A 27,587-nucleotide genomic window follows, 5' to 3' on the forward strand; every position below is an offset into this window, starting at 1 on the left:
GCACCTATTGTAAATTTAATTAACACCAAAGCCACTAAAACTGATTAACAACCCTCTCTGCTACTTAACTGACCAGATCAATATCCCAGGAGTTTAATTTAAGCTATACCCTGATTAAAAAGTGTTCCTTTAATTTTTTTGAGTAGTATATATATATATATATATATATATATATATACAGTATCTCACAAAAGTGGGTACACCCCTCACATTTTTGGAAATATTTTATTATATATTTTCATGTGAAGAAATTACACTTTGCTACAATGTAAAGTAGTGAGTGTACAGCTTGTATAACAGCATGCATTTGTTGTCCCCTCAAAATAACTCAACACACAGCCTTTAATGTCTAAATCTATGGCAACAAAAGTGAGTACACCCCTAATGCAAATGTCCAAATTGGGCCAAAAGTGTCAATATTTTGTGTGGTCACCATTATTTTCCAGCACTGTCCTAACCCTCTTGGGCATGGAGTTCACCAGAGCTTCACAGGTTGCTACTGGAGACCTCTTCTACTCCTCCATGATGACATCATGGAGCTGGTGGATGTTAGAGACCTGCTCCATAGGGTTTAGGTCTGGAGACATGCTTGGCCAGTCCATCACATTTAACCTCAGCTTCTTTAGCAAGACAGTGGTCGTGAACTTTTATTAAAAAGACACTCACCTGTCCCAGGATCCAGCACTGTGCTCACCTGAACCCTTTTCTCCATCTGTCCTCAGTCCATGGCATCGGCATACTAACTGGTGCCCACTGAGCGTGTGTGAGCCACTTTGTGCATTCTGAATTGTCCAGCAGTCTTTTGGGACCTGTGACGTGTCCCAGAAGACTGTGGGGAGATAATGGGAGCCGGTACCTGTCAAAACCCCCCTAAAAAAAAGTTCCATTTATGAAAGAGGAGGGGGAAGCGTTAAAGCGGAAGTGTTCCTTTTGGCTGAAGCTCCGAAATGTATGTTTCAACTATTAGCTTTACTACTTTACTAGCTTTACTACTTTTAGAAAGTAGATATTTATATATTTTGCTAATGATACAAAGCCATCTTTGCAATAAAAAGAAAAAAAAATTAAATTTAGATGCTTATCTTAAAATATATGCACAATTTAGAAAACCTTGACACAGGGATAAATGTCTCTAATGTAGCCATGTGACTGTAATTTTCAAATCTGATTAGACTAAAATAACTGTGACTTTTTTTTAAATAAGTATATCTATCCTGATGTGTTAGCTTTGTGATTTGAGCCTAATGAATATTATTGTTTTCTTAAATGAGGCAACAATGGAAAGAAAAAACATGCACATGCCCTGAATTGATTATTCCATTTTATTTAGGAAATCATTCAGTATTTCTCAGCATTAAACTCATTCTTTTAAAACTCTATCTGGATTTAGTAGCAGGTTTTTTCATCCATGTTAAAGGATCGTTATCTGCTAGATGCCACCAACTGTTTTTGTTATTATTATCAGCTATTTTAAGCAAGAGAAGGCTGACCATATGCTTCAATAAGATTATTTCTACCTTAATCTATATAGAAGTAGAGGAAACTATTATTTTTGATATTTCAAAGACTGCCCAGTTTTTAAAGTAACCAATAAAATGAGACATGCTGTGGCTCACTCTCTATATATAGAAATATAGAAATACAAAGATATATATATATATAAAACATTCTTAGATCATGCACACAAAATCACAATATGCTAAATTATTTGATATCTGCCCTTTAACAACTGAAGCCTACTGTGTGCTTTTTAGTACCAACCATTTTCTTCTAAGTGTGTCAGAAGTATAGAATTGGACTCTGTTCCCTCCGTGGCATAGTCAAGTGCAATGTTGCTATTCACATCTTGCAAAAGTACATTTGCTCCAGACTAGAAAAAAATAAAAAAATATTAATATGCAAGCAGACAATATGAAAAATAAAGTTGACTGTAATGTTACTGTAGTAAAACATTGTAAATAAATAAGAATTTACAACCTGGGTGCGATGGCAAATGAAAGTATATATAAGGCAACATTTTTTTTTTTTTTTTTTTTTTTTAGAAAGAATAGAGAGGGATTCGAACACTTGTCAGGTTTCTAATTGCTGTCTGTGCCCACATTAGGGAGATTCACCTTTGTCATGTTTGTCAAGTGAAAGTGAAGAATCCCCAGATCAGTAATAGAGGAGAAATCTCTCAATGGGGATACTAGATCTGGTGACCCTGATGACAACTAGGGATCCTCACAATTTGGAGGACTTTGAAGGGATGAAGGTAGAGATTTTCCAGTATGGTAAAGGCAGTACTGATCATATATCATTAGGCTCCAAAGGGTTCCCACTCTCTGCTATGGATATTTTTTTGTTACTCTGTGGAGAATACATAGGTAATTATGAGTCCCCTTGCTTCAGTAAGGGAAGGGGCAAGTGGTTAAAGGTCCAGGCATTCAAATGGGAAGATTGTGCTTTTAGAGTCCTTAAGAAATAATAATCTAGTCAGTAAATTAGTTTATCAGCATCTGCATAAAACCAAACTCACAGTGCTTGAAAGACTGGCACTTTTATACTTCCAAAAGTCATCCTTCAAGCTTCTGTAGCTATTTTTTATCAAATATCCATATAAAGTTCTGTGATTCATATAAGTCCCCATTCACAATGGGCGATTGCTCCATGTCCTGTACAGGACCGTTTTTTACATGGGGATGCACATGTGCTGAGTGCATTCCTGTGCCAGTGCCCCATTTTAGTCTATTCGGACACGTGGCTGCACGGACACAGCTGCTGTGTCCCCATATAACATGCAGGTACGGGTCCCCAAATTCCCCAAACTCACCCTGTATGACCCATATACATTCCAATAATTTGCTTGTCACCCACCAAAGGGAAAGTCCAGTGGATGACAGCTGCTATATACAATTTGGCGGGGCCTCCCGGTGCAGTCATTGACCACATATGTACATGTGAAGTCAATGATGTCATTGGGATTCCATTCCTTTGCTTACATAGCTGGGGATTCCCGGCCATATAACTGAAGGGGGCTGGTGACATCCCTGGTTGACCATTGACTGTAGGATGCTGCTATATATACAGTATAATAGCGGTAGTAATATTGTTATTATACTGTACATGACATTTTGTTCTGCCAAATGGGTAATTGTTTGGGCATTCATCCTTGAGCTCATCTCTTATTATAACAAGAGAAGTTAGTAAATATTTGATCATTTTTATTGTTTTTATCTACAATATAACCATCATAAAATTATTTGTTAAATTAATTGTATAATTGTACATTTTTATCAAAGTAAAGGATGATTTTCCTGCCAGCTTTACCCCAAATTGTAAGGGCAGATCCAGATATTTATAGAAAAGGGTTTGATAAAAAACAGTAGCAATACTGGTCATAAACAGTGAACATGAAAATAGCACAACATTTCCAGGACTAAAATTGATTAAAAAAAAAACCCCACAGAAATCCAGGGTTATTTGGCTTAACAAATTGACGCTAGAAAAATACCTAAGAGAAATAAAGTGGACCCAGCCTTAGATATATTTTTGCATTTTAAGAGCATGAGTGTAACATATATGTATTTTGTAACAATTGCAGTTAATTCGTTTTCAAAACATATTCTCTGGATACAGAAAACTGGTATAATTTCTTTCTCCAAAAAAGGCCAGTGCCATATCTGTTCTGAAATTCCCCAAAATCAGCATCTACCTCCTGGATTAGGATGATGACCCAGGGTTGTTACCAAGACAGAAATCAAAAGTTGTTACAGGAAGAAGTAAAGGAGAATGTTCCAATGTGGATTCATGCTGCAGTGACAGCTGTCTATCAGGGATATTCACAAGCTTCGGGCTTAATCTACCCAATGGAAATCAGATAGGAAAAAAACCCCCAAAAATGAAACACAGTATTACCTTTTTTTTTTTTTTTTTTTTTTTAATAAATCTGTTTATTGAAATTCTAGTATATACAATAAAACATTAACTTATAAACTTCACAAAAGACAAAAAAAATAAAAAATCCATATGTAATTAACCTAGAGATACTCCTGGGTTCGTCTTTTTTGTCCCCTACTCAATTCCAACCTAATTCTAAGGATACAACATATATATCCATAAACCTATGAGGCTGTGATAGGATCTGCCAACCAACCGGACCATATCCTATCATATTTTTTTGGGCAACCCCTGTGTACGTAAGTTTCTTTGTACATTAGTAGACTATTATTGACAAGGCCCTTCCAAAAAGAGACAGTGGGGAGAGCCATTTTCTTCCAGTGTAGGGTAATAGCCTTCTGAGCATAAAACAAAAGGAGACTAACTAATAAACAAAGTGCTCACCAGACCCAATAAGCAGGTTTCAATAGCTTTCAACATCTGTACTGTTGTGTAAACATTGAATACTGCAGTGACTTCTTCCCAGTAACTAATGATCTGAGGGCACGACCAAAAGAAATGTATAAAATTCCCCTCAGGATCCCCACATCTCCAACACTCCGAATAGTGTAATGGATACATCAAATGTAGTCTGGAAGGAGTAAAATAAGCCCTATGCACTATTTTATACTAAATTTGTCAGTCAGGGACACAGACTAAGCAGTTAAATGGCAAATCACAATTTTTTTCCCAATCCTGGCATATCCCTCAACCACTTGGCCCACAGTTTGGCCAATGGAGGCAATGCATCCATCACCAAATGAACATAAATCCGCGACATAAGCTTAGAACTACAGTCCGAGCAGAGCAAATGTTCCAGCCTAGACTTCTCCAATTGCAAAAACACATTCGGAAATTGACTCCGAAAAGCATGGGAGAGTTGCCTATAATAAAGGTGGTGAGTGGACGGGATGCTAAACTCCTCAGAAAGATGAGCCAAGGACTTCAACAGACCATCCTCCACCCCCTGAGAAAAAAACATAATCTTATATTTGGTCCAAACAATGGGGTCCGGTAACATAAAAAATTGGGATAGAGGGGGGTTTTTCAAGATTAGCATATTGGGAGAAGCCATGGGGAAGGCCCACACTCCCTAAATAAACCATACCTCCATGGCCTAACCGTGGTGGACATAGATGGTGTAGATGGGTAAGGGGTAGAGATCGACCGATATCATTTTTTCATTGCCGATACCGATATTTTGGTCATCGCGTATCGGTATCGGCCGATATAGGCCGGTATTTTCATACATTTAAAACATTTTTTATTTTTTTTCACTTGACAGGTACTCTTGTGGAGGGATCTGGGGGTCTAAAAGACCCCTAACCCCTCCTCTGCACTTAAAAGCATTCAAAATGCCAAGTTTGGCTGTTTTGAATGATGTCATTTTTTTTAATCTGGCGCCAGTACCCGGAAGTGATGTCAAAATTACAGTCACATGGCTTCCGGGTTTTTGCATGGAGACCTGATCAGAGCCGAATGCGTCTTTGATTGGGTCTTCGGCAGCTGTGCAGGCTGGTTGCCCGGGTCTCCTGGTGGGACGGGAGACCCGAGCGAGCCGCGGAAGGCAGCGGAAGGGGGGACGTCCCCTCCCGATCCTCGTAATGACAGCTGAGCGGCTTCTCAGCCGCATCGATTGTCATTACAAGACAGATGACCGTCGGCTATGGACGCCGGTACCGGGGTGATGCCTTTAGCTGCAGGTATCACTCTGGTACAAGTACTTTCCGAAATATCGGTAATATGTGGCCGATTCCGATATATCAAGAAAAGTGCATATTGGCCCTCGATATATCGGCTTTGCCAAAAATCAGTCGATGTTGAAAAAATAGGTGCGCTAAACAAGAGTGTTAAAATGAATTACCATAGTAACACATATACAAAATTCACAATGAATTAACAGTGAACATTCACAAAAAAGTGTAAGGTGATCAAATGAAGCAAAAAGTGAACTTGATCCAAAAATGGAAAACTGAACAAAGGTTCAAAACCAATAATAGTCCACAAATTCCAAATTATATAATCTTCACCATACAGTGCAATGTGAAAAATTGTGGGAAATCAACTTCAAGTGATGTTTCCAGTGATATAGATAGTGATTCCCACCACCGAAAGGCTTTCCTCCTTACCAGAGTGAATAAGGTAAGGTGCAGAGTAAAACTCAATGTAGCCAGTTGGAGAGGAGGAAAACTTCCACTACAATTCCACCCTGTGAGATGACGCAAATTGGCCTCTTACCAGATGGTATATGTCAAAACGCAGGAAAAATCTCCTGAATGCATGTCCCCTCTGCTAATCGGATATCTGTAGTCACCTCCGCTAACCACGCAAGTCCGCTGTCTTATTGCACTCATCGGGATAACTTTCCAGAAGACCAGCCCTGAGCTTGTGGAGGAATCAGCAGAGTCCCAGTGGCCCCATTCAGGCGGTACCTGTCCCTTCCCTTCCTATTTCAGCTGAGGATACTTTGCAGATACTTTGTAGCACAGCAGCCCCTGCTCTCAGGTTGGATCTGCAAAGTATCCTGAGCTGAGATAGGAAGGGAAGGGACGGGTACCGCCTGAATGGGGCCACTGGGACTCCTCCACAAGTTCAGGGCTGGTCTTCTGGAAAGTTATCCAGGTGAGTGCAATAAGACAGCGGACTTGCGTGGTTAGCGGAGGTGACTACAGATGTCCGATTAGCAGAGGGGACATCCATTCAGGAGATTTTTCCTTCGTTTTGACATATACCATCTGGTAAGAGGCCAATTTGCGTCATCTCACAGGGTGGAATTGTAGTGGAAGTTTTCCTCCTCTCCAACTGGCTACATTGAGTTTTACTCTGCACCTTACCTTATTCACTCTGGTAAGGAGGAAAGCCTGTCAGTGGTGGGAATCACTATCTATATCACTGGAAACATCACTTGAAGTTGATTTCCCACAATTTTTCACATTGCACTGTATGGTGAAGATTATATCATTTGGACTTTGTGGACTATTATTGGTTTTGAACCTTTGTTCAGTTTTCCATTTTTGGGTCAAGTTCACTTTTTGCTTCATTTGATCACCTTACACTTTTTTGTGAATGTTCACTGTTAATTCATTGTGAATTTTGTATATGTGTTACTATGGTAATTCATTTTAGCACTCTTGTTTAGCGCACCTATTTTTTCAACATTTATTTTTCACTAGGTTTAGTTCAGGTAGCAGCTTTACCCCTATCAGCGCACCCACATTTATACCAAAAATCAGTCGATACCTAATAAGGGGCCCCCAATCCCCGAAACACCAGGACTTGCAGGGCCTCCAGTGATCCAACAATGGCCGCCTCAAGCATCGTAGACGATTTAGCCTGATCCAGGGAAAACCACCAGGCCACAGTGATCAACTGGGTGGCCAAATAATACTTCTGTGTGTCCGGAAAAGCCATCCCACCCTGAGAGGGAGGCCTCATAAGCGTAGATAACCGGTATATCGGAGGATTGGGGGACCAAAGAAAGGAAGAAAAACACTATTTAAATGAACAAAAAAAGACTTCAGGATCCTAGATGGGGAATGACTATAAAGATAAATGAGCTTGGGCATTACTATCATTTTAATTAAATTCACCCGACCCAATACCAAAAGTGGTAGATGTTCCTAAGACTTCAGTTGGCGCTTAATGTCTTGTACCACAGGGGCCAGATTCAGTATTACCTTTACATACACTTCAAAATCTCTAGGAAAACCCATGAGAAGAGTAAATTATAACAATAGATATTATGACTGATAATTCTTGCTTTAAACTAAAATGTCTAAAAGGATGCTTGCATACAATTTCATTTGTTGTGTCATGTTCTTCTGAAACTTTGAATTGTAATGCCTTAGGTGATTTTTGGGAAACAATACTTCAGTTAGTTGTATATTTATAAAATCACATATTTTGCCAACAGACAACTGTTTCACTCTAGGCAACAAATGTTCTTGTAAATAAACTAGGTTAAATCTTGATAGCTTGGCTTTCATTGCTTGTTGCAGTTACAGCATTGAAGTTGACGGCAACACAATGCCTAGAAAAAGAGCAAATTGACTGATAAGTATTTTCATTTCAATACCATTAGCCTCACAGCTGGCTTTAAGGGAAACTATGAACCTAAATTTCCTACACAACCTCACTTAAGATATAACATTAAAAAAAAAAAGTATGTAGTTCTTGAAGAGTATTTAAAGAACCAGAAATCTGCCATTTTAAAATGCCAGCACATGCAAACCATTATTGGTTCTCTAAGATCACTTTAACCATGGTCATATTTACATTAAATATGTGCAAAATGCTAACATAAGTACAGCTTACTGTTGCTACACATAATTGTCACTTGTTAAGAATTTAGTGACTAAATACATGATTTTACAGTCAGTTAAAAGTGATTCATGTCTGCATGGGAATCACAACTAAAAAAAAAACCCATTTAGTTAAAGCCTAAGGATGGCATCACACAAGTGTATCATAAAATGCAGTATTTCACTAGGCTGGCTCTAGGTGCTTGTTACAATGTAATATGTATGGTAAAATGTAAATTTCACACAAAGAGTGATGGATCCAAAACACTTCTTATTATTTCTAACAGATTTTATTCATTAGTTTAAGGCTTCATGCGCACTGGAACTTTTGCTAAGGCTTCGTTGTACACTGCCCTACATTCATCACGGCAGTGGGAAAATGCAAAATATGGCAAAATTGTGGCAAAGTGCTTTTGCACTGTCACGCAGCCAGTTGTCAAAATGTTCCTATCCTGAGTGCGATTTTTCCACATTCAGGACAAGGAGGTTGAAGCTCACCTAAACGCGGCAGCTTCTAAACTCTACTAAAAGCCTATGTGTACATTGACGCCTAGGCTTTTATAGAGTTGTGTTTAGGAGCTTTGGCAAAAAAAAAAGCCAAAAGCTTAGGAGCTGCCAATGTAGGCTAGTGTACATGAAGCCTAACTCTCTTAGGCTTCATGTACATATACGCTACTTTGACCCCTGGCCGTAGGAAAACACAAAACGCAGCAAAATCATGATTTTGCCACATTTTGTGGCTGGCAGTCAAAATGTTCCTATCCTGAATGAGATTCTTCAGGAGAGGGAGGTTAAGGGAGGTTGAAGCTCACCTAAACTCTGGTAAAAGCCTATGTGTACTTTATGGAGTTGAGTTGTGGAGCTTTGGTAAAAAAACCGCTAAAAGCTCCTAAACTCCTAAAGTTTAGAAGCTGTAGTGTACATGAAGCCTTAGACTCCTTTCCTCCAGCCAGCAGTGTTCTGGCAGAAAAAAATGTTTGACACTTGTAAACTCATGTATCATATTCAGGTTAGTTTAGGCGCATCAAGCTCTGGGGGGTAATCAATTTCAATGACTAGAACAACATTTACTCTCTGCCCATTGAAATAAATTAAAGCTCAGTGCTAAACGCCCTCTTAGGTGTTTAGCCACTTCAAATGCTTTTCTGCCAAAACTCTGCACTCCTGGATGCACTGGCTGCAATTTTTTTTCTTCTGCCTCTAGATGCTCTTGCCTCTAAACTCCCCTAAATGCCTAACACATAGGCTAACATTCAGGGGTGTTTACAGGCAGAGAAAAAAATGCCAAACACCCTTAGGAGCAGTAGAAAAAAATGTACAGTATGCATTAGACCATAATGGTGAAATCAAATTAGGGATAGACCGATTATCGGCAAGGCCGATATATCGGTGGCCGATATGCACTTTCCCCGATATATTGGTATCGGCTCTGGAACTGGCCGATGTTGCCGATATTTTTGTGATGTCCTTTTGCCTTCTTAGGCCGCCTCCCTCGTCTTGGACAACCTCGTCTGGAGTCGGGACTAGTCTCGCGGGAGTGTATCACAGCCATACACCCACCCACAGCAACCCGGTGCCAGCCAGCCACCCACATCCACAGGCCCTGTACCAGCCACCCAGCCACAGGCACTGTACCAGTGAGCCAGCCAGCCACCCACAGGCCCTGTACCAGCCAGCCACCCACAGGCCCTGTACCTGCCACCCACCCACCACAGGGTGCCAGCCAGCCACCCAGCCACCCACAGACAGAGTGCCAGACAGCCAGCCACCCACAGGCCCTGTACCAGCCACTCACAGGCCCTGTACCAGCCAGCCACAGGCACTGTACCAGCAAGCCACAGGCAATGTACCAGCCAGCCAACCACAGCCCCTGTGCCAGCCACCCACCTACCACAAAGTGCCAACCACCCACCACAGGGTGCCAGACAGCCAGCCAGCCACCCACCACAGGGTACCAGTCAGCCACCCACCCACCACAGGGTGCCAGCCAATCAGCCATCCATCACAGGGTGCCAGAAAGCCAGCCACCAACCACAGGATGCCAGACAGCCAGCCACCCACCACAGGGTGCCAGCCAGCCAGCCACCCACCCACCACAAGGTGCCAGCAAGCCAGCCATTAAGCATTAAACAAACATTAACATGTTCAGTACCAGATTTGTGTCAAAAATTGTGTTTATTTTTCAAAACTTTAAATATACAAAATATCAGCCCATATCGGCCGATACCGGTACGTTGTGACCAAAATATCGGTATCGGTATTGGCTGTGAAAAAAACACATCCGTCTATCCCTAAATCAAACTATTTAAAATGGTTCTACAGAGAGTTCCACAAATTATAAAAGTGCTTGCAATTGTAATTGTAATAATAATAACTATGATTTTGCAAGATTTTAGCTCCAGTGATCAAAACACATTTCTCAGTATCTATCAAGACTGGAAGTGTAAATTTTTATTTTAAAATATTGTAAGTGTTTCACCCAAAAAATGATCTGATAAAACAATCCTTTGTACCCCATCCCAGTTCACCATACATCAGTACACCAGTGTGTTAGTTGTAATACAGGCAGTGGTGCCACTCATTATGGCAAGATTCCATAGCCCTTCACTCATGATTAAAGGAATAACTGATGATTGTGAACATAAAGTTATAAAACCGTGACTTCAAATAGAATTAATGATATGTATAAATTGAGGCGGGGGTGGGGGGGGGGTTGTGGACCAAGAAATTGAAATGATGGCAATACCATTTACAGCAGATAGTTATTAAAGAAAAAGAACAAACAAAATTACCATGCACTCATTGTGGGGATCATTTATATCTATGTTTTATTGTGAACTCATAAGGGCACTTCTCAAATTCAATTGTTAAGGGAATATATTAAAATACATTTGTTTTTTTCTACCTAAATGTGAATGTCTGTGAATAAAACCCAGTCTGATTATTTTTCCATGTCCATTGGGACCCAATAAAGCTGCCCCTTACACCCTTATTTTTATCTTGACCCTTGAACCATTGCTATGCAAGGTAAGATTGAACCTATCCCTATCTACTGTTGAACATAAGATCTGAACTTTCAAATTTTTTCTATTAACTATTCGAAATCTGAGGCCCTGAATGTTACTCTCCAGATTGACACACAGTGGCAACCCTTAGAGCCCATTCACACTAGCATGACTTGTGAGGCGACTTGTGTAGCCCCAGGTCGCTTGACATAACAAAAGCAATGTTAATCAATCAGTGCCGTCTTAATTGGCACTACTGAAGTCGCTCCGACTTCAGAAAAGGGTCCTGTACTACTTTGAGGCGACCTGTGATCTGACTTGTCCCATATACTTCAATGGGAGTCGCCTCCTTATCTTAATTGAAGCGACTTGTTATCAGACTTTCCAGGAAGAAGAAAGAGATTAGCCAGGCATTCCCCACAGACAAAGTCGCCTGTCTCTTCAAAGTAGTGCACAAGTCTCTTCCAAGTCTCTTCCAAGTCTCTTCCAAGTCTCTTCAAGTCACAGGGCGAATTTCTGGTCGTGGTAGTGTGAACCGGCTATCAAACAATCATACCTTTTTCATTGGCAGCCTCTGCTATGAGGTATTTAGATACCAAAATTACTCTGAACCCTTCCACACTGTATGAGGCTAGCTTTAGAGAAAATCGGTTTTGACCTCCGAAAGTGTCAGGCGTGGTACACGTGGTTTGGCAGGTGCAGTGCTTTCAAAATGATGACATTGAAACAGATTTTATATCTAATTCAAGCGCTACAAATAAAATCTTTCTTTGCATCCTTGATCACCATGTTAACCAAGTTAATTTAGAGTGACAAAGTGGTTTGGATGAGACTCACCTTGCTCACTGATGCAAAAGATAATGAGGGAATTGGCCTTCCTGACTTTGTGCAATACTATAAGACCCTACACCTGTCCAGGGTGGTAACGTGATGCTTGATGCCACAGTCCAAATTATGGGCTCCGAATGAACTGCATTCTACTCTAGTTGTCTTATCTGCTCTCCCCTAAATAACAATTAAACATGATCAATCACTTAAAGGTCACCCTATGATCAATGTAACTATTGTGGTTATTCTTCAAGCTTTTTCTCAAAATATTATCCCCCTATCCTTCTCCACTAACGTCGTTGTTACTAAACCCTGAATTTCCGCCAAGTATGGACAATAGACAGTTGTTACATCTTGTGGAGGCTGGCCAAACTAGATGTTTACATTACACTACCCAGCATTGCTGTCAGTATACCAATTGCATCATTTCATGGACATAGGCCTCTATGCCAGACCATTGACTCCCTTTGAATGCTTGTGCAAGCAACAAGGGTGAGTTCGTACTTTACCTGCTTTCTTTAAATTAACAAACTGCTGAATGCCCCTAGGAAGTACTTTATAACCCCACAAATGCGAAAATGGGAATCAGACCTACAAGTGATGTTTACGAAAGCTCAGATTACTGGTTCATTCAACTAGCCCATAAATCTTTGATTGCAAATCTCTTCCAAGAACAGGAATACAGGTTACTGTTGAGGTTGTAAAGGGTCCTGGTACTATTGCACAAATTCTATCCCCAAGTTTCTAAGATGTGTTTTAAATGTCATAAAGAACTGGGCAGGCTTCTACATATTTTCTGCCAATGCCCCTTGCTCTAATAGCTCTGGACAGGAATGAAGAATTTAGTTTTCCAACTGACATCCATGGACCCCTGGGTTATTTAGTACACTTTAATGCAGTCTTTACACTGCTACAAGCGCTCCTTTTCTTTTTCACACTTCCTCATGACACCACAGCTTTTTATAATTCCCAAATGCTCTTTGTGCTGACCGGAATACTTACCTGTTCCAAGACCAGAGGAGATACTGTATGTCCAATCTACAAATGTTATAACCCATCTGTCATATCTTCTTGGATACTGAATGCAGTTATGAGTTCAGTATCCTCCTGACTATACAGTACATCACTACATATACGATTTCCACCTTTAATGTATTCCTTTACAGACTGACTTTTTATTGCATGTACTGTTATGTTTTGGGACAGTCTTGTAATGCTGTAATGTCCTTATGTGTCCTATACCTCCATTCTGGAAAATACACTAAGAGTGCACAAGGTAATAAATAAAGAATTTAAAAAAATATAAATGTCTGTTTGCTTTAATGCTTTAGATGCTAAAACAATTTAGTGAAATCGCATAATATTTATTACCTTAATATTACAAAGAATACACTGGATTCATCTTTAAAGATAACTCTAAAAAAAACACATGTTGATTTTAAGTTAAAAATCACAAAAAAATAATAATAATAAATAATGGAAACGCATTGGAGATACACATAAAAAAGTGGAATTTCCATGTAATTTAAAAGCAGTAAAAACCCCCATACAATTAAAGGTTTTAGCTAAACATCTCTGTGATTTTAGGTAAAGATGGAAGTACACAATTTTACCTGGACCTTCTCATTTATTTTAGCTATACATTTCAGTCTACAAAACAAGACAAATTGTAAATTGTGACTTTCCTCATTGCATTTGACATGACTGTACACCTGAATGGATCTCATTAGACATGTTAGATTAGATTAGAGATGTTAAGCCTGGTACATACTGCTAGTTTTTTTTTTTGTTCAACCCAGCGGGCACAGCAGAAGAAAAATGGGCAGATCGCAAGTACCAGCACAAGCGATGGTGGTGCAGCATCTACTCTGTTGTGCTATTGTATTCTGACAGGGGGAACCACCCCCCACAAGAACACACTGATCCAATGCAAATTTTCCAGGATGTCCCTTCGACAAAAGCTGGTCATTAACCAGCTTCTGTCAGAAAGACAGCTAGACACACTGACTGAATGTCAAACTGTTCCTGCTGAACTGACAGATTTTCGGCCCATATGTACCCAGCCTGAGCTTCCTAAAAACTATTTGCACTGGTGATCTGATTATCCTTGTGATTCTCACAAGGATAATCAGTCACAAAGTCAAAATTTCTGGATTTTTTCACTATAGGGATATTTTTAAAAAAACTTAAAAATGCTCTACTTTGAGTTTCCACATCTCATTTCCAAATTTTGCTGTACTTGCTGTGCCAGTTTCGTGTATGAGTTGGTATGAAAATTTGTATGTTTATGTTTATTGTATGTGTATGTTTATTTCTATATTATTATATCAGATGACGCCCTGGGAGGAGGGCGAAATGCGTCTAGCGATTGGCTGAGCGTACCTGGTCACGAACGATGTCACTTCTGGCTGGTGGAGTGCACGCTGTGAGAGCAGCTAACCACCAGGCCAGCATATGTTTTATGTTTGTAAGTAGGTTTCTTTATTTAATAAACAGATTGTCATGATATACTTCACCATGGATGGCTTCTTGTTTTCATGAGGGCACTCTGTATCCACGGGCATCTATTATAAAGGATCTCTCCTAATAATTATTAACCAAAAGGCTGCATCCCCAAGGATCTTTGGATATATACCAAGAGGTTATATATTACCAACTGCCTGATTTATATCTACTTGTGGTAAGTAGGGAACCACAAGGGGGAGCACCAGCAATTTATTCAAGCATGTGGAGCACAGCAGCACTTTTGTTATATGCACTTAATGGACACTTTTTTTCTATATTTATATATTTTTTCATTGAACTTATAATTTATTTCACCAGAGCACAAAGGACTTTGCTTTTGTTGGTCATCAATGTTGTTGATTAAAGTGGAGTTCCACCCTAATTTTATACTTACCTCCATCTTCTCGCTCCGGGTCACCTGAAAAAGAAATGGATAATCGCATTTTTTTTTTTTTTTTACTTACCTCGTAGCGAAGAAAATATACTTACCTTACTTCCTTCTTCCTCGGCCGCGGCCCGTCGTCACTTCCTGGCTCTGCAATGATTCCTGGGAGCTGAACGTCATAGCTCCCAGGAATCATTGCGCCTGCACCGGCCCCGACGTCAGTTCCGGGGCACGCGCGTCATCTCCTTCTAAACAGCTTCTGGGCATGCCCAGAAGCTGTGGAGGGACGACGCGCGCGCACCGGAAGTGACGGCGGGGCCGGCGCAGGGCATCGAGGGACCAAAGAAGGCGGAAGAGGACGCCGAAGAGGATCTCGCTGGCTTCAAGCTGCCCACATCTGAGATGGCAGCGCTGGACAAGACGTTTTCAAGGTAAGTATTTGTCCTAACAGGTAAGTGCAACCCGGGACAGATCAGAGGCTAGCAATTGTGGAATGCACTAGCCCTGACTGTCCCGGGGGTATTTTAAAAAAAAAAAAAAAATTCCAGGGTGGAACTCCGCTTTAACTGGAGTTTTTTGTTGAATTTGCACATTTCTTATTTGCACAATTGTGAACTATATTAACTCAATTGAGGGATTATATAGGTAGCAGCGCTGAATAATTTTGTTTATTTAGTGTCTGCATAACGTGTGCTTAAACAGCCACCTGTAGTCTCCATTGGAAACTAGTGTGACAGGATGACAGGTCAGGAGCACAATTGACAGACAAGAAAAGAACATTGTCACCCTATAACATAAAGTGCCTGAACAAGGACTTTTATGGCACGATCACAAGGTATTATATTAAAGAAAGCTGCATATAAAAAAAAAAACATTGACATTGAAGTTTGTATGAAATTTTAGCGGTTTGGTGACATCTACTTTACATTGATCTACCGGGAAACCCACATCCTTTCTCCTCATTGACATATCCAGCTTTTCTACCCTCAATTTTATGTGCATCATTTAAAATTTGTTAACTTTAAACCTTATTTGCCATGCACATGCCCAATTAAACAGTGCATCTGGACAAACCTGTAAGTAAGAGATACCTTGTAGGTACTGTCTAATCTGCAAATACAGAAATAGTAAGTTAATCCTAAACCTGGTAACATTATTAACTAATGACTCCCCCAAAATAAATCTTTGGGGTATCCCTTGAACAACTCTAGATGATCATAGGATGAATGTGTATTATCTACTCTCTGAATGCACATTTTAACACACTTTGCTATCTAATTACATGCCAAATTTTTTTATTACACCTTCATTTACACATTCGATTTCGGTGAGGGACCATGCTTTAGAAAATTCAAGTATTCTTCAGCCACAGCTACACTTTTCCCTAAGTTTCAGTTTACTTCTATATAAAAAAGAAAGTAGATTTGTTTGAAAAAATATATATTTTCTAATAAATCTATACTGGATAGAATGTATGATAGTGTTTTTAGCAGATACTTTTCCAGTTTAGTAAATGCCCTTTTCTAATTGATTATCAACAACAGGATCACCTTTCTTACTCACTTTTAGATTACTTTTCACAAACAGACTCCACCACCTTTTCGGTTTACCTTGTCTCTCTGAAGGACATCATAACTAGGGATGTCAACAGCACAGTCACAATGTACCAAAGCTCCCAGCTCTCCCTTTCAGCTTGCCAGACCTCTGGCATTTGTGAACATACACTTTGATGCATCATTAACTTTTGTACTTTTATTTGCAACATCATTTTTGTTGCTTTATGACTGCCTTTCATAATGTTTGGTTTTAAAATAGATTTCTCCTTATCACTTGTCATAACATTCGCTTCATCTTCTGTTATTTTAGCCTACAGTAGTGTCTGACCCCTGTTTAAACTATCTATCCTATTATTTTCTAAAATATCCCTTTGCCCTCCGTTCTGGTTTAAATATTCCTCCAACCTTCCTATAACCTTTTTTCCGTAAAACAGAAGACCCCCCTCCACTTAGGTGCAAATGATCTATAGCCTATGCATCTCCTACAAAGAGCCTTCAATGAATAGGTTCATTTTCCAGGCCACTTGAAATGCTGTGGAATATGCTACCATTATGTAAAACAGTAAGGCTTCTACTACTACTGCTTTCACTACTTCTAACAACAAGAAACTACTTTAATTCTGTTATAAAAAAAAAAAAAACATAAATTGGAATGGGTACATCCACTAGTGCAAGGGTCTTCAAACTATGGCCCTCCAGTTGTTAAGGAACTACAATTCCCATTATGCCTAGTCATGTCTGTGAATGACAGTTTTACAAGGCCTCATGGGATGTGTAGTTCTGCAACAGCTGGAGGGCCGTAGTTTGAAGATCCCTGCACTAGTGCATATAAAACTAACCTTTTAAACAGTTAAATGTTTGTCATAATTGAAACCTGCAATAAAGAATATATGTTTTTTTTTTATAAATTCAATGTTTATTAGGAAGAGGAAATAACAAGGCATACAGAATAGGCAAAAAAAAAAAAAGGAAACCAATGGTGTCAGTCCATATACAAAATCATATACAGAGAACAGACAACTTCAGGGAATACCAGTAATCGCAGTATAGAGGAACATAATATAGAGCGCATTACCCAATTGCTAGGGGAAGTCCGACCCCCGGAGAGATCCGGCCCCCATTCGGCATCTTCACATGGCCGGAGTGGTGAGAGGGAGAGACATGTATGTATGCCCATGGGGAGTGATAAAAACCAGAGAGACAGATAATGAACGGCAGTCCCCGCCATTTCCCCCTCCCATCTTTTGTGTAGAGGTGGGGAAGGAGTCCACCATCAAGAGAGAGGAAGAAGAAAACAAAGAAGAAAGAAAATAAAAAGGGGGGGAGGGAAGGAAGGAAAAAAGCGAGGAGGGAATGGGGGGGGAAAGGGGGAAAGAGATAGCCACCCGGGCCGCAGAAGCCGCACTAGGCCACCAAATCTCTGTATTCTGCGGAAAAACTGAACTCATGCCAGTAATACCATCTTTTGAGAAACCCCTCCCTAGTGCCCCGCTCGGCAGCAACAAGATCTTCCATTTTGTTGATGCTGGCCACCTTCCGCAGCCACATAGCCACTGTAGGAGGCTGCGACTGTTTCCAGAGAAGAGGGATACAGCTCTTGGCTGCCGTGAAAAGGAGCGGCAGGATTGATTTTCTGTATCGCGGGAATTCATTGTGGTGAAGGAGAAAGAGGGCAGGACACAGAGTGAGAGTGTGGTCCGTAAACTTTTGCGCGATGCGTAGTACCTCCGCCCAGAAGGGCTGCAGACGGCTTCAAGCCCAGAAGATGTGGAGAAGGGAGCCAACCTCCTCCCCACATCTCCAACAAAGGTCAGAGCAGGAAGGGAACATTTTGCTCAATCGGGCCGGGGTGTAGTACCACCTGGTCAAAAACTTATACCCCGCCTCCTGGTACTTAGAACAGGTAGAAGTTTTGTAGGTAAAAAAGAAAATACGATCAACCTGGTGGTCCGAAAAAGAGAGACCCAAGTCGCGCTCCCAATGGGTGATATACAGGGGTCTGGAGGAGGGATCAGGTCCCGTCAGTAAACTATAGATCAAGGATATGGTGTGTCGTAATGGTGAGTCCGAGACACACAGTTCTTCGAAAGGCATGAGGCGTCGGGCAAATGAGGTCGCAGGTGGTAGGGACTGCAGAAAGTGAGCTAACTGTACTTTTTGCCAGAAGGACAAAGCTGCATAGGAGCCGTCGGAGAAGAGGGATTGTCGAGAAACCCACTTCCCGCCAACGATGAAGTGTCTGGCCTGGTGGAAACCTCTCGATTTCAGGGTGCGGAAACCTTGATCCCGCAGGCCCGGGGAGAAGTCCTGATTATCAATTACCGGGAACAAAGGGGAAGGTAGAGAGGCTATCAGACCCTCTCCACATATCCTACGACTTAATTTCAGGGTAGCCCCCACAGTCGGGGGGTCGGACACACATTTCGGTAAATCGGAAGAGCCCCACAGGAGGGATTCCGGGGGAGAAGCCCCCAAGCTCCGCTCAATTCTGATCCATTGTTTAAGGTGGCCATGTACATGCCAGTCCACGAGCCTGGTTAGGTGACAGCCAGCGTAATATAAGGTTGCATCTGGGAAAGCCATACCACCGCTGAGCTTGGGCATACGGAGGACCTTTAGCGCTAGGCACCCAAAGAAATCGACGGAAGACTTCATTTATTTTACGCAAGAAGGCTGGAGGAACAGAAATCAGGAGGGCCTGCAGTACATACAGCAGACGAGGCATAACACTCATCTTGATGATATTACAACACCCAAACCAGGAAAACATCCCCCTCTGCCATTCCTCCAGGTCCTTCCAAATACAGGAGAGGAGAGGAGGGAAGTTGCATTCAAAGACACGGTCGGGGCGATTGGGGAGGAAAATCCCTAAGTATTTGATTTGGGAGGAACTCCACTTAAAAGGGAAGTCCCGTTTGAGGAGGGTCATCAAAGCCGAAGTCATCGCAACAGGTAGGGCCTCAGATTTCTGATGATTTATCTTATAGGAGGATAAGGCTTCGAATACACGGAACTCCTTCATGAGATTCGGCAAGGATAAAAGCGGTTTAGTAAGAAAGAAGAGAAGGTCATCGGTGTACGCCGCAACCTTCGGTGTGAGCTGCGAGGAGATGCTCAACCCCGCGATGTCCGCATTAGCCCTAATAGAGCGCAGAAAGGGTTCCAGCGTAAGGACGAAAATCAGGGGAGACAAGGGGCACCCCTGCCGCGTCCCATTCGAGATCTCAAGTGGGCTGGATAGCAGGCAATTGATCTTAACACACGCCGACGGGCGGGAGTAGATCGCCCGGATCCATGACATCATGCGCTGTCCCAGTCCAATATGCTCCATGGTGCTGATAAGGAAATCCCAATTCACCCGGTCGAAAGCCTTTTCGGCGTCCGTCGAGAGAAGCAGCATAGGAGTCTTCCGCGCGCACGCCAGATGTAGTAGGTCCAGGGCCTTTGTAGTGTTGCCCCTGGCCTCTCTGGAAGGCACAAACCCCACCTGGTCATCGTGGATCAATTGTGGGAGCAGAGGGGCCAAACGGGACGCCAAGATTTTGGTAAATAGCTTCAGGTCCACATTGAGGAGCGAGATGGGTCTGTAACTCTGGCAGAGGAGGGGGTCCTTGCCTTCCTTCGCTATTACAGTGATGTGCGCGCGGAGCGAGTCCACCGGGAACGCCGCTCCCAAGCCTGCCGCATTGTAGGCGGCAAGGAAGTGCGAGGAGAGAGTCTGTTCAAAACACTTATAATACGTCAGAGTGAAGCCATCAGGTCCCGGAGCTTTGCCCCTCTGAGACGCCGCCAGAGCCCTTGAGAGCTCATCTGGATGAAGCGGCTCCTCTAACCGCTCCAGGGCATCCAGCGGGAGGCTGGGGAGACCCGAGGCGTGTATGTAGTCATGAATCTTAGCACGAAGTGCAGATCGAGCGGTCTCGGACGAGTCAGAAGCCAGGTTGTACAGAGAGGCATAGTATCGGCGGAAGACCTCCGCTATACGGTCCGTCGCCTGAACCTTCTGATTAGAAGAGGAAAGGATCTCAGGTATGAACGTCTGCGCTCTCTGCTGTCAGAGTGCACGAGCTAAGATCTTGCCGCATTTGTCCCCGTGTTCATAGAAGACCCGTCGCCACTTAGCTAACGAGGCCTTCGCTCTGAAAAGGGTCAGGGAGCGTAACTGTTCACGGAGGTCAGTCAGCTCCTGGAGGACGGATCGTGCCAGAGAACGCTTATGGGTGGCCTCCAACAACTCTATGCGTGTAAGAAGATTGTGCATCTGACGGGTCCTGTCTCGCTTGCGTTGAGACCCGATTTTGATCAACACCCCGCGCATATAGCTCTTATGAGCTTCCCACACCATCAAAGGGGGACTTTCTGGGAGAGCATTCGTGGAAAAGAACCGTCTGAGTTCCACCTGAAGCTCCTCCAGTACTTTGGGGTCCTGCAGGAGACTGTCATTCAGCCGCCACTGCCACTGCCGAGTCTCTGGGGTCCGTAAATCCAGGTCAAGAACCACAGGCACGTGGTCAGAGACCGTGATAGAGCCAATGGACGACGAAACGACACGACCCAGCAGGGCCTGCGGGACCAAAAAATAGTCGAGACGGGTATAGGAGTTATGGGGAGGAGAGTAGAAGGTGTAATCTCGGGCTGTCGGGTGGAGGACCCGCTAGACATCTACAAGATGGAAGGCGTGAAAGCACTTCTTAAGGCGTTTCAGAGCAGCATAAGAGACGTGGGAGGCGCCCCACGACACATCCAGGACCGGGCCCATAGCAAAGTTCAGATCTCCGCCAAGGAGAACCTGACCCTCCATAAAGTCATGTAGCTGTGCAAGTAGGGGGTCGAGGCAAGATATCTGTTCCGAGTTAGGTAGGTAGAAATTGGCAAGGGTGGCCGGGACAGAGCCCAAGCGACCCTTCACAAAAAGAGCCCGGCCTGAGTCGTCACTCCACGAGTCAAGGAACGTCCACGGAGCTTGGCTACTAATCAGTATGCTAACCCCTCTAGATCTGGAATCAGGTGAGCAGCAATGGTAGGCAGTGGGGAACCGCCGATTACCCAACTTCAGGAGTTTGGCGGCTTTGAAATGGGTCTCCTGCAAGAAGCCGACATGGGCCCGAAGACAGTGAAGGTCAGTCAAAATGATGGAGCATTTTTCGGGGGAGTTAAGTCCCTTAACATTAAGGGAGACTAAACGGATTGGGTCGACCGGAGGGGTGGCCATCTCTAAAAAAAAAAAAACGGGGGGGGGGAAGAAAGGGGAAAGAGGAAGGCTGAAAGCGAAGGGGGGGAGAAACGGAGAGGGAAAGGAAGGGAAGAAGGCAGAAAAAGAAAAAACTACAGTGCCAATGGGCACTACATGAACCAGTCTTGAGTCACCCACGGTTCCAATCCCACCACCCCTAGCTAGGGTGGAGCGTGGGCGAAAAAACCCTACAGGGGGTACGGGGAAGGTCACCAACAGAGGAGGAAGGCGGTGACCACCCCCCGCCACTCGCATCGAGGAAAAAAAAAGTAAAATAGAGCGAGAAACCATCAAATAAGTGAACAAAGAAAACAAAGACCAATAAACAAGAGCGTCCGACATCTCATTTAACTTTGAAAAAACATTTGTAAAATAACGACCAATAGAAGATGATTTGCATGGCATTGAAAACAGAAGCTGCCAGAAACTGCACAGTCTGCAGGCGCCAGGGGCCACCTCTCCGGGAAGATCCCAGTGGTCCCCGGGGCCGCAGACCTCTGGGGCCCAGTAAACAGTGTGAAACAGTTCTGATCTGGAGGATGACCCACGGGGAGGGGGAATGGGGTAGGAGAGAGGAGGAGGAAAGGGAGGAGGAGGAAGGACAGAGTGGAGGGAGGGTTGGAGGGCGGGGGGGTGAAAGAGAGGTAGGCGAAAAGGGGAGGGGAAGGGGGAGGGGGGAGGGGGGAAGAAAGGGGGAGGAGGAGGGAGGAAAAGGGGGGAGGAGGGAGGAGAGGGGGGGAGGAGGGAGGAGAGAGGAGGAGGAAAGGGAGGAGGAGGAAGGACAGAGTGGAGGGAGGGTTGGAGGGCGGGGGGGTGAAAGAGAGGTAGGCGAAAAGGGGAGGGGAAGGGGGAGAAGAGGGGGGGGAAGGAGGGGGGGAGGAGGAGGGGAGGAGGGGGGGAGGAAGACAAGGGAGGGAGGCACGAGACAGTGAGAGCCCTGAGCACAAGATAAAGCCGGAAAGAGCACCCCCTCTACAGAAAAGAAAAAGGGGGGGCATAAGGGAGGAATCAAGGTACAGTGGCCCCCAGTCGGGCATATCAAACATTCCCCGCCCCCTAACTCGTATGCTATACCCCAGGAATGCAAATCAGCTGACCCCCAAGTGCACATAACAGCAAGCTAGCAGCCTCACCCCCTCCTCCCAACCAATCCGGAGTCCATCAAAAAGCCGTCCACAGCAAGCAGTCCTCCAAGCATTGTACGGCAGCGACCAAGTCCGAGCCACCCCTCCATTGCCATAGCAGCGGGGGAAGCGAGGGGGGAACATACCGGTATGGGCAGAACGAGCAACAGGGAATGGCGGTGCCGGTGAGAGCTCGGGAGGGGGGGAGGGCAGCCAGTCTCCAGGATAGCAGGTCCGGGGAAAAAGAGGGGGGGACACAAGGGCAGTCACGGGGGGTCCGGTGCCAGCGGGAAGACCACAGGAGGCAGAAACTAGGCAGTTCAAGTTCAGCAAGCTGTCAGTGCCAGCAGGGAGCGGGACGGTGAAAAGGACAAGGGGGGGGGGGAAAGCAGGGACGGGGCCATACTCACAGACCACGACAACCAAGGATTCAGGTCTCAGGGGCCGCGATCTCCGGTCCACGGGAAGAACCACGGGAGAGCTGGGTGAGCCTTCGCTGTCTCCTAGGCAGGGTATGGTCGTGTCTTCCAGGACCCCGGTGGAGTTCGCGATCCAGGATCCACGCCATCCAGTCTGGGAGGTCCACTGGAGGAATATTGAGAAAGTCAAACAAAGCTGGTAAGTCTGCATGTCTCCGAAGGGTGAAGGACGAGCCTGCTTTCCTCACTGTAAGCTGCAAGGGGAATCCCCATCGATACGAGAGGTCCGGTTGCCTCAGCCGCTCCAGTAAGGGCTTCAACATCGCCCGACGTTGCAGAGTGCCACGGGCTACATCAGGGAAGAGCTGCACCGAAGCGCCATCGAACTCCACCGGTCCTGTGGCCCACGCCTCCCGCAGCACCCACTCTTTGACGGCGTATCGATGGAGTCGGCAGATTACATCCCTGGGTCTGGTAGGGTCCGACGGCCGGGCACCCAGGGCCCGGTGGACCCTGTCGAACTCAAAAGAGGTCTGGGGTTCCTGCGGCATGACAAGGGAGAGAATGGCCCGTACTGTGTCCACTAAGTCCTCATGCCCCGTAGCCTCCGGGATGCCACGGAGCCGCAGGTTATTGCGGCAGCTCCGGTTCTCCATATCTGTCATGGTCTTACCTTCTTGCTGCTCTCCTTCATTTGACATGTGCTGGCGGCCATCTTGGTTTCTGGGTTTCTTGTAGCCTCTCACTCTGCGGCTCCTCCTTCCCACTGGGAGGAGCTGGATGCCTAGCTCATATATATAGGAGGTCTGTGGCTTCAGTTCCTTGCTTGGTCCTCCTGTGTTCACATGCTTCTAAGACTGCTGCTGCTTCTGGTTCCTGATCCTGGCTTCGTCTGATTACCCTGCTGGTTCCTGATCCTGGCTTCGTCTGACTACCCTGCTGGTTCCTGATCCTGGCTTCGTCTGACCACCCTGCTGGTTCCTGATCCCGGCTTCGTCTGACTACCCTCCTGGCTCCTGACCTCTGGCTTCGCAAAGACTCTGCTTCGGTTTTGCCATCCGTTTGGACTTTTGCTTTACAGCTTGATTTTCAATAAAGCCTTCTTATTTTCACTTATCTGTTGTTGTACGTCTGGTTCATGGTTCCGTGACATTAGGACCAAGCCATGAATTCTGACGGTACAGGGCCATCCTCGCTACCCACGCTGGTTGCCAGACTTGATCAGCAGGATCACCTGTTGGGTCAGTTCGCCGTGGCGTTGCAAATCCTGCTTGAACGCACGGCTCATTTCGCTCCCGTTGCCGATGGGTCGGTTGTCGCTCCTGGGCCCGCTCCTACTGCCGCTCTGGTTGTTGCGCCAGAGTCTACCCCGACACCTGTTGTTGCGCCTGCGGTGTTTCGGGGTATGACCGGTTCTGCCCCCCTTCCACAGCGCTTTGGGGGAGAGCCAACTCAGTGCCGAGGTTTACTTAACCAGGTGGGCATTTATTTCGAGTTGCTGCCACATGCCTTTCCTACTGAGAGATCAAAGGTGGGCTTCTTAATTTCGCTGCTCTCGGACAAGGCCTTGGCCTGGGCCAGCCCTTTATGGGAGAACAACAATCCGGTGGTTGCCGAGTTTTCCGGTTTTGTTGCTTCTCTTCGGAGGGTATTCGATGTGCCGGCTCGTGCTGCCTCTGCTGCGAAGCTCCTTATGTCCATCAGACAGGGTTCACGATCCGTAGCTGAATACGCCATTGAGTTTCGTACCCTGGCAGCAGAGGTGGGCTGGAATAATGAGGCTCTGGTCGCTGCTTTCTCTCATGGTCTCTCGAATGCCTTGAAGGATGAGGTTGCAGCTAAGGACCTACCAGTGGAGCTCGAGTCTCTTATTTCTTTCCTGATTTTGATTGACACCAGACTCAGGGAGAGACCTTCCTTTAAGGAGAGTCTGCGGAGGCCTCCTAACAGATTGGCGCCTACCTTTGCTGTCCCACCCGTGCCTCCCTCTCCTCCCACGCCTCCTGGGGATGACTTGGCTGGGGATAAACCCATGCAGCTGGGCTTTGCTCGCCTGTCCGAGGGGGAGAGGGTACTCCGGAGACGCGAGGGCCGATGCATGTACTGTGGTCTCGGTGGGCATTTTCGGTTGGCATGTCCGAACCGTCCGGGAAACGCTCGCACCTGAGATCCTGTCGGGGGCAGATCTTGGGTGGAGTCTCCTCGTCCCCGGTTTCCCGTGTTGACAAACCACTGATCACTGTTGTCCTCTCCTGGGTCGGGGGCTCAGTGACGACCCAGGCGTTGGTGGACTCTGGTGCTGGTGGTTTGTTCATTGATAGTGTGTTCGCTGCCGCCAATTCCATTCCTCTGCAGGCCCGAGGTTCTCCACTGCCTCTTGAGGCGATAGACGGCAGACCCCTTCTGCCGCCACACGTGACTCATGAGACCCACCCAGTGGGGATAGCCATTGGTGCCGTTCACAGAGAGTCGGTCTGCTTCCAGGTTATTTCGTCTCCACACTACTCGGTGGTCTTGGGGTACCCCTGGCTCCAGAAGCATAATCCGACTTTCGATTGGAGATCGGCCGAGATCCTCTCGTGGTCACCACAGTGTGGGGCTAGTTGCATCCATGGGCCTGTCAAGTTGCTGTGTACTTCCTCGGACTCTCTGTTGCCTCCTGAATACGAGGAGTACCGGAATGTATTCGATAAGGTGCGCGCGGTTGCCCTACCTCCGCACCGCCCATACGATTGTGCCATCGAGTTACAACCTGGTGCCGTTCCTCCTCGTGGCAAGGTCTATCCACTGTCGGTAGCGGAGAATGAGGCCATGGAGGAGTACGTGAAGGAGGCGCTTTCACGCGGACACATTCGCAAATCCTCGTCCCCGGCAGGGGCTGGATTTTTCTTTGTGAAAAAGAGGGGCGGTGAGTTGAGGCCTTGCATCGATTACAGGGGTCTCAATCGCATCACGATCAAGAACGCTTACCCGATACCCTTGATTTCCGAGCTGTTCGATCGCCTTTAAGGGGCCACGGTCTTTACCAAACTCGACCTGAGGGCGGCATATAACCTCGTAAGGATCAAGGCGGGCGATGAGTGGAAGACCGCGTTTAACACCAGGACCGGTCATTATGAATCCTTGGTTATGGCCTTTGGGTTGTGCAATGCGCCCGCAGTCTTTCAGGAATTCATCAACGATGTTTTCCGTGACCTGTTGCAGCAGTGTGTGGTGGTCTATTTGGATGACATCTTGGTATATTCTGAATCCATGGAGACCCACATTCTGCATGTCAGACGAGTGTTGCAACGGTTACGAGAGAACAAGCTGTTCGGTAAGCTTGAGAAATGCGCATTTCACCGATCCCAGGTAACCTTCTTAGGTTACATCATTTCCGCTGAGGGGTTCTCCATGGATCCTGAGAAGGTTTCGGCTGTCTTACAGTGGCCCCAGCCCAGTGGTCTTCGCTCCCTGCAGCGCTTTTTGGGCTTCGCCAATTATTATCGGAAGTTCATCAGGGACTTTTCCATGCTAGCCAAGCCTCTCACGGATCTGACCAGGAAGGGCAGTAATTCCCAGGTCTGGCCGCTCGAGGCCATCCGAGCTTTTGAGGCTCTAAAGTCCGCCTTTGTGACGGCTCCGATTCTGTCGCATCCCAACCCTGGGTTGCCCTTTGTCCTCGAGGTGGACGCGTCTGAGACGGGAGTAGGCGCCCTTCTGTCTCAGCGTAGAACACCAGAGGGTCCTCTGCTTCCTTGTGGGTTTTACTCCCGGAAACTGTCTTCCGCGGAGTGCAACTATCAGATTGGTGACAGGGAGTTATTGGCCATCGTGCAGGCCCTTAAAGAATGGAGGCACTTGCTCGAGGGTTCGGTGGTTCCGGTCCTCATCCTGACGGACCACAAGAATCTGACCTACCTTTCTGAGGCCAAGAGATTGACACCACGTCAGGCCAGATGGGCTCTGTTCTTGTCACGTTTTAATTACGTGGTCTCCTACCTACCCGGTTCCAAGAACATCAGGGCGGATGCCTTATCACGGCAGTACTCCGACCTGTCCAGGGAGGAGTCGATTCCGACTTCGGTCATACCTCCGAATCAGATCCTGGCCGCCATTCGCACCAGCCTGACCTCTCCCCTGGGTGAGTAGATTTTGGCGGCTCAATCTGGTGCTCCCTCTGGGAGACCCAACGGCAGATGTTTTGTGCCTGAGGAGTTGCGCACTCGGTTGTTGCGAACCTACCATAACTCCAAGACCGCGGGGCATCCTGGAAAGAATCAGCTGTCCTGGGCTGTTTCACGTCTGTTCTGGTGGCCTTCCCTACGTTCCGA

The 27,587-nt window shown here is 45.4% G+C and overlaps 1 protein-coding gene across 4 annotated transcripts in view; it reads right to left on the reverse strand.

Moving 5' to 3' along the window:
* Window positions 1-27,587, reverse strand: part of MYO16 (myosin XVI) — a 539,163-nt gene that overhangs the window by 299,975 nt on the left and 211,601 nt on the right. For all 4 annotated transcript variants that reach the window (XM_082247038.1, XM_082247037.1, XM_082247039.1 and 1 more), the window contains exon 5: window positions 1,762-1,870. In XM_082247038.1, the coding sequence (XP_082103164.1) occupies window positions 1,762-1,870 (109 nt within the window). The remainder of the gene's footprint in view (window positions 1-1,761; window positions 1,871-27,587) is intronic.

The sequence above is a fragment of the Pelophylax lessonae genome (genome assembly GCF_965119305.1).
Source record: "Pelophylax lessonae genome assembly, chromosome: 2".
In the NCBI taxonomy this organism is placed as follows: Eukaryota; Metazoa; Chordata; class Amphibia; order Anura; family Ranidae; genus Pelophylax; species Pelophylax lessonae.